Below are 7,000 nucleotides of genomic sequence, written 5' to 3' on the forward strand. Positions count from 1 at the left end.
AGGATTAGCCAGGCCCAGAAGCTGATGGAACAGGGGGCCAATAGCTGGTCAGCCAATGAGAGATGGTCCCGGTGGTGTATTGCTTGTAAATTAATCCCTCTGCTGGGGGCTCTGTGGTGGGATTTGGGAGCACCCCACTGGAAGCAGAGGGAGCGTTCTGCCCTGCACATGTCACTTCTGTTAAGCTCAGCTGAAGCCAGCCCCTCGTGAACAGCAGTCGGTACGGATCTATGTCACCTCCTGGCCCCTGATCATACTCCCTTCCCCTTGCTCCTCCTGGCCTCACCCAGCCCTCTCTGACAGCTCCTTTCGGTCCCTTTAGTTCCTCGGCAGCCCCCTGCTGATGGAGAATGAGCCCAAGGCGATGCGGAAGCAGGTTGTGAAGGCCATGCTGCAGCGGACAGAAGACAGCAACATCCACGTTCGAGGCAGAGCGCTGCACGGCCTCAGGAACGCAGTGACCGAGTTCCCGGACAAGGTGGGTCTGGAATGGCAGGAGACTAGGCAGAGAGGGCTGGGTAGGAAGCGCCTGGTTCCCCTTCTCCCCAGCCTGTGGCTCCTATGGAGCAGACTAGGCTGTAGGCTGACTTGCCCGGACTCTGGTTACACTCAGGCTGACAGAGCGTTGCTCACCGAGCGGCGTCCAACCCCTTCTCTGCAGGTCAGGAAAAAGCGAGACAAGATCCTGGAGAGTTTTGTCCGCACCGTGTGCGAATGCTGCGACCCCCGCACCGTTCTGGAAGCCATGGAAGGGCTCTGCTGGATGCTGCGGGACCCCAAGGCGCCTCTGAAGGCTCACGTCGCCGTCCCACTGGCCCTGCAGGCGAGAACGTTCTTTGAGGATGTAAGTACCAAGCAGGGCAGGCCCCATGGCGCTATAGGGCACCCCACAGGGGAAGGTGCTCAGGACCTGCCTTCCCGTGGAGGGGGCTCAGTGTCCGATGCTGGCACATTTCTGGATTTGTGGGGCAGCTCAGCTCCTCTGCTAGGGGAGGCAGGGATGCAATCATTCTTGGGCCCTGGACCCACAATTGTTCAGCAGCCCTGGGGCCCAGCAGCAAAGAGGGGAGTTTGCAGAGAATTGTCCTGTCGTTTGAACTAGCTGAAACCTCTCCGGGCTCCGCAGCTGCCAGGCTGATTCCCAAAGCATGTGAGGGCCTGAGCCTGTCCCCTCTAACCACCCTGCGCCCCCTGTCTGCAGGAGACCAGCGGCCTGAGGCGGGCCTCCATGGAGCTCTTTGGCCACCTCAGCAAATTTGTTTCCAAGAAGTCATCCCTCTTTGGGGCTGAGGTGGAGAAGAGCATGGGGACACTGCTCATCCACCTACAGGACGGGGACCCCCAGGTGGCCCAGGTGAGTGCAGCTGAGGGCTCATAGGGGCAGGGGTGGCTGGGGGCATTCTAACAACGTTGGTCACCGGGCAGTGCTGTTAACCGCCCACCGGGGACCCACAGGGAATGGCCCCTTCCCTGTTCCAGGAGTGTACCTCCCCGGCCCCAGCACTCGGGCCTGGCTCCCCACAACCCAGCCAAGCTGGAGATGGGGGCTGTGGGGGCCTGGGGAACAACCGTCAGGCCAGAGGAGGTTCTACAAAGAGGTGGCTCCTTGCTGCTCCGGCACAGCGGAGTCTCCCCAAGCCACACAGAGCCTGCGAGTTGGCAGCCCATTGCGCTCAGGGACTCAACCAGTTTCCTTCTCGCCCTCTCTGGCAGGCGTGCAGGGTGGCATTGTTGCAGTGCACACCCTTCCTCAGCTACCAGCCCCTGCGTACGCTCGTGCGGAGCCAGCTAGCCGAGGGGGCGGCCCCTGCCATCCCCGCCTTCCTGAGCGAAGCCTGCAGGATCCTGGTGAGTGAGCTCTGGGGTGTGGGCCCTGCAGGACAGGGGGCTGGGAGGACCTAAGCACACAGGGAGCTTTCCTGCTCCAGGGAGCCCCCTCACTGACTCAGCCCCATCCCCCACCCTTGAGGATGGCTCCTGTACAAGTCATCTCTGTCCCATGGGAGGAATCAAGGGGGAGAGGGCTCTGACAGCCAGGGGTTCCTCACCTGCCTACCAGGCAGCTCCCCTCAGCCTGGGGAGGATGTGTGGCTTGGGACTAACTGGGTTCTTGGCTTCCCAGCTCCAGGACTGCCCAGGGAGACTGAGCAAGAAGGCTGCCCTGAGAGCAGCAGCTGCCCAGCAGCTGATAGGTAAGAAAAGAGCTGGAGCTCTTCTTCCTATTATCCCTCCCTGCCCCATGAGTCCGGGGCCCAGCACCACATGCACACTCCTAACAGGGGGGAGGGGCTGGCCTCCGTTGTCCACACACAACCAAACCCAACTCCCCCTCCATCCACTCCTTCCCATCTCCCTGGGACAAAAGGGGAACCAAGACTCCCTGCAGCCAGATGCGGGAGGGCTCTGCGGCCAGAGGGTCTCCTCTGCCCTGGCCCTGGGCAAGCCCGGCACCTGCAGCAGGAGCAGGCCCGAGGGAGAGATCCTGCCTCCCAAAGGTCTCACCCTGGTTCCCCCGCACCCCACCCCGCACCAGGCACTGGCCCCAGCCAGGTCCCCCTGCAGCCTGTACAGGGAGGGCAGAGATTCACAGGAAGCCCCAGCCCTGCCCACCCCAGCTACCACCAGCCATTCAGGCAAAGAGCCAGGGCAGCAGCTCTGCCACACTGTGCTTCACACCAACTCCCAGTGGGGCTTGTGTGCACAACACCTCTCCTGGCCTTTGTGGGGCACGAGGCCAAAGGCAAAATGATCCCAATAATCTTGGGGACTGACTCTCCACCCAGCTCCTTCCCCTCCTCTGCCCGGATGGATTGGGGGTGGGGGGCACCTTGAAAGACAGAAATCCAAGCGGTGGCTGGTGCCCTGCATGCTGTTAAATAACCAGGCCCGCCTGCCTCCCCTAGGATACATGATGGACAATTGAAGCCAGAGAAGAGCAGGAGGCTTGGACCGCCCACCCTGCTGTGAGTCACGGCTGAGGAGTATTGCTGTGCTGGGAGGAGGGGCGGGGAGAAATCGGGGCAGGGTTCTAGGGTCGGGGGCGGCAGCAGCCACATCGCACGGTGGCTGGGAGCCAGAACCCAGTTGGAGTGACCTGCAGAGCGTAGGAGCAGGGAGAAAACCCTTGGGGCTGGTTCTGGGGTATCTTCTCCACGGCTATAGTTTGAAACTCCCTGCCCTGTGGGGTGTTCCCATCCTGGCCCAGGCAGGAGCCATGGCTGGTCAGCAGGGTCTGGGAGTCAGAAGTGAGTCGTACCTGGCAGGCAGGGGGCAGTGGCAAGCAGAGAGGGGGTGGACTCCACAAGAGGGAGGGAAACCACCTCCTATGGGAGACCCGGCTGCTGGAGGAGACTTTTCCCCCTAATCCCTCACCAGGCGCGGTGCCGCGGGCAGGGACTCTGAGCAGCCCCAGCCAAGGGCGAGGCCGGGGGTCCCTCTGAGCCTCATTTGGTGCTAACTCTGCAGAACCCAGCCTGGATTGCTGCCTGCCCCCTGCAAGTGGCAGCTCCAAGAGCCCCTGCACGCACGGAGCAGCTGACACCACCCCACCCCACCCCAGCCCCAGCTATGCTTATGGGGATATGAAATTCTACCTCTGAGTCTCCCTGCCTTCAACAGCTGATCATGCCCCAAAGGGCTGCACCAGAGCTGAGGAAACAGAGCCAGGTGCTGCGGAAACACATCCCAGGGCTGGAGTGTGCAGTCCAACCCCTCCCCCGCATCACGGGCATTCGTTCTGTCAGAGGCTGACCCTGCCAGCTGCTCACTAGGCAGAACCCAGCCAGGTGCTGAGCAGACTCTCCTAGGCCTGGTGCTTAAATACCTGGAGAGGCTGCAGTCAGCCCAAGAAGGGTGGGCAGGGGGTGGCGTAGAGTCGCAGGCTGAACTGCAGGCCGCAAGCAGACCCAGCGTCACTTCTCACAGCCCCAATCCACTGAGCAAGAGGGGAATAAGGCTGCTGCAGCCAGAATTTCCTTCACTCCAGTAAACTCCTCTCCCCACATTTCCTGACACCCTCCCTATTTACAACCAATGCAGTTGGCTGCTTTTTAAAGATAAGTGCATGTTGCAAACTCATGTTTTGTTATCCATTTCCTTCTTTGCAGACAAAGATTCAGGCGGAGAGAAATTCCGGCATAGTTCTTCCCGCAGGTCTAGCTACTTAGATGCTCTGCTCACACAGGCAGGCTGATCATATGGGCTGGACCACGGTGCTGTGTGGATGAGGGAAGCCTATGGAAGGTGGGGTGTAAAACAGCAGCTGACGTAGCCTAGATGGGCGCATACTCACTGAAGATGCTCAGACCAAACTTGGGTCAGGATGCAATGCTGAAACAGTCCAGCAGAGGGAGCCACCGCAGGAGTAATGGGCAGGCTGCCAGTGGATGTCCCCATATAGGGAAGAGAGCACTTGCAGAGACCTGTGAGAAAGCAGGAGGATACCCAGGTTACTGCCTTGCAGAGTTCCAGAAGGGAGGGGTCTCTCTCACCAAGATCTACCCGAGCTCTGATCTCTAGGGCAGGAGCCTTTTATTTGGCTCCACAGGCCTCACTCATACACCTGCCAACCAAGCAAGGTTTTCGAGCTCAGTTTGCACCATACAGAATGAACGGGTGGTCAGACTCACTCACCTCTAGGGCGCCCTTTTTGTATGTCTAGGACTTTTCCGTCTTCTCCTCCTCCACTGAGGGGAAGAGGATGGAAGCTCCAGCTCTTGAATTGGGCTATTAGGGACACACACTGATCACCAGTGACTTATTAGGGAACTAAATAGGGAACCCGGGAGACAAGGGTATTTCCCCGACCTGCCTATGGTGGAGAAACATTAAGATTCAGGTCCCAGGAGTCCAGAACCTCTCGAGTTTGCCCTCTGCAATCCGTTATCTCTGGATGGAGCCTAACAGAAAAACAAGAGATTAGTGGCCAAGGGCACAGAGGGCTGCCACGTATACCCACCGGGAACCAAGGCTCAGGAGAAAAGGCTAGTGGCCTGCCAAGCAGCAGCAGTCAGGCTTGGCCTTCTCTGGCCCCTCAACAAATCTTCCCCAGAACCTCTGAGCTACATGCAGGCTGCCCGGAGGGTATCGCTCAGTGAGAATTCACCTGTGGCAGGCAGCCCTATCAAGAGGGGGCGGGATCAAAATTACATGAGCCCAGGATGAGCTTCCTCTCTTGGACAGTAGAGCTGGGCAACCTGCTGCAGAGGCGAACGCTGCAAATCCAAAAAAACATCATCGTCATGTTCAGCCTCACCTCCACGAGCAGACGCCTGGCATGTAATCAAGGCTCCATTTTGTCCTCATCCAAAACCTGAAATCAAACTCTTACCTTCTCAACATTAAAGACAGTGATAGATGTCCTTGTTGTGTAAACAGGCAGAGAGGTTATGCAACTTGGGCGGAAACAGGCACTCAAATACTGCACTGATGGGGGCCTTATAAAGATGTAGACAGATGATAAGTAGCATCTTTATATAGGAGATCCTTGAACAATGCACCAAGCTATTGGACTCAAAGCAAGAACGAACTTCTCTTCTTCACCTCTCAGTAGGAGAGCTCAGGGAAGAGAAGAGTGAAGCCACAGCTCGTATCGAATCTGCTCTTCAGCAGACTACACGCTGCACATCAGACGTACAGCAGCAGTGTTGGTGAATTAATCTAGTACAGTGGTTCCCAAACTGGGGTTCGCGAAATGTTACAGGTTGTCCGCGGGGAAAAAATTCCCTAATGGCGGACAGAGCTGTCCCTAGGGACCCCGGGCAGCATGGGGCCAGCAGCCCGGAGCCCCTGGACGTCCAAGAGCGAAGCAGATCAAAGCAAGCATCTCTATCACACTGAGATTTAAACTTCAAAACTCCTTATAAGAAATGCAAAGGGAGGTGGATATTTTTTCCTGTTTTTAAAATTAAACAGGCAGCTAATATTGTTTTTAAAATTATTAGGAAGAACAAGTTTAAGCTTTGTTGTAACATGCGTTGTTTGTCTGGACTGCTCAAGACCTCAATGCTTGTGTAGAAGGAACTCTTAAGTTGACTTCTTAAATACCTTCATCAAGGAGTATCAGGTGTGAAACAGCATGAAACGTAGGAGCCTTGTTTTATAACAGAATTATTCAAAGTGATACAAGCTATGAAAGTAAGATCTTGGAAGAGTGTTGCCGTTTTCATAATGTAATAAAATACTGTAATGATAAATAATAATTAATAATGAAGTGTGCAATAAGCTTGTCATCAAAACAAATTTTATATTTCCCAGATTACTGTTTTTATAATTTATACTCAGGTAAAGGAGAAAATCCCTGGCAATATTTATTTTGAGGAAGGGGTTCGCGAGACTTGACATTTTAGTGAAAGGGGTTTTGTCATAACTATAAAGGGAAGGGTAATAGCCCTCCTGTGTACAATACTATAAAATCCCTCCTGGCCAGAGACTTCAAAATCCTTTTACCTGTAAAGGGTTAAGAAGCTCAGGTAACCTGGTTGACACCTGACCCAAAGGATCAATAAGGGAACAAGATTCTTTCAAATCTTGGTGGGAGAAAGGCTTTTGTTTGTGCTCTTTGTTTTTGGGGGGAGTTCGCTCTTGGGACTAAAAGGGACCAGACATCAATCTATGCTCTCCAAATCTTTCTGAACAAGTCTCTCATATTTCAAACTTGTAAGTACAGCCAGGCAAGGCGTATTAGTTTTATCTTTGTTTTCCCAACTAGTAAATGTACCTTTTGCTAAGGTGTTTACCTCTGTTTGCTGTAACTTTGAACCTAAGGCTAGAGGGGGTCCCTCTGGGCTCATTAAGTTTGATTACCCTGTAAAGTTATTTTCCATCCTGAGTTTACAGAGATGATTTAGACCTTTTTCTTTAATTAAAAGCCTTTTTTAATAACCTGATTGATTTTTCCTTGTTTTTAGATCCAAGGGGATTGGATCTGGATCTACCAGGAGTTGGTGGGAGAAAGGATGGGGGGTGGGGGGTGGTTAATTTCTCCTTGTTTTAAAATCCA

The 7,000-nt window shown here is 54.8% G+C and overlaps 1 protein-coding gene and 1 long non-coding RNA gene across 2 annotated transcripts; both read left to right on the forward strand.

The window, feature by feature from the left end:
* Positions 1-322: 322 nt before the first annotated feature.
* LOC135980373 (protein maestro-like) lies at positions 323-1,523 on the forward strand (the record flags this gene model as incomplete). Its single annotated transcript, XM_065580390.1, has 3 exons — positions 323-478; positions 662-844; positions 1,202-1,523. Coding segments are annotated over 3 exons (516 nt in total), but the record flags the coding sequence as incomplete, so codon positions are not given.
* A 218-nt stretch (positions 1,524-1,741) lies between these two features.
* On the forward strand, positions 1,742-6,900 carry LOC135980374 (uncharacterized). The gene is made up of 4 exons (XR_010597460.1): positions 1,742-1,848; positions 2,123-2,192; positions 2,904-2,963; positions 4,107-6,900. It is a non-coding gene; the product is annotated as an uncharacterized LOC135980374 (long non-coding RNA).
* Positions 6,901-7,000: the final 100 nt, after the last annotated feature.

This window comes from Chrysemys picta, unplaced genomic scaffold (assembly GCF_011386835.1).
Source record: "Chrysemys picta bellii isolate R12L10 unplaced genomic scaffold, ASM1138683v2 scaf2940, whole genome shotgun sequence".
Lineage (NCBI taxonomy): Eukaryota > Metazoa > Chordata > Testudines > Emydidae > Chrysemys > Chrysemys picta.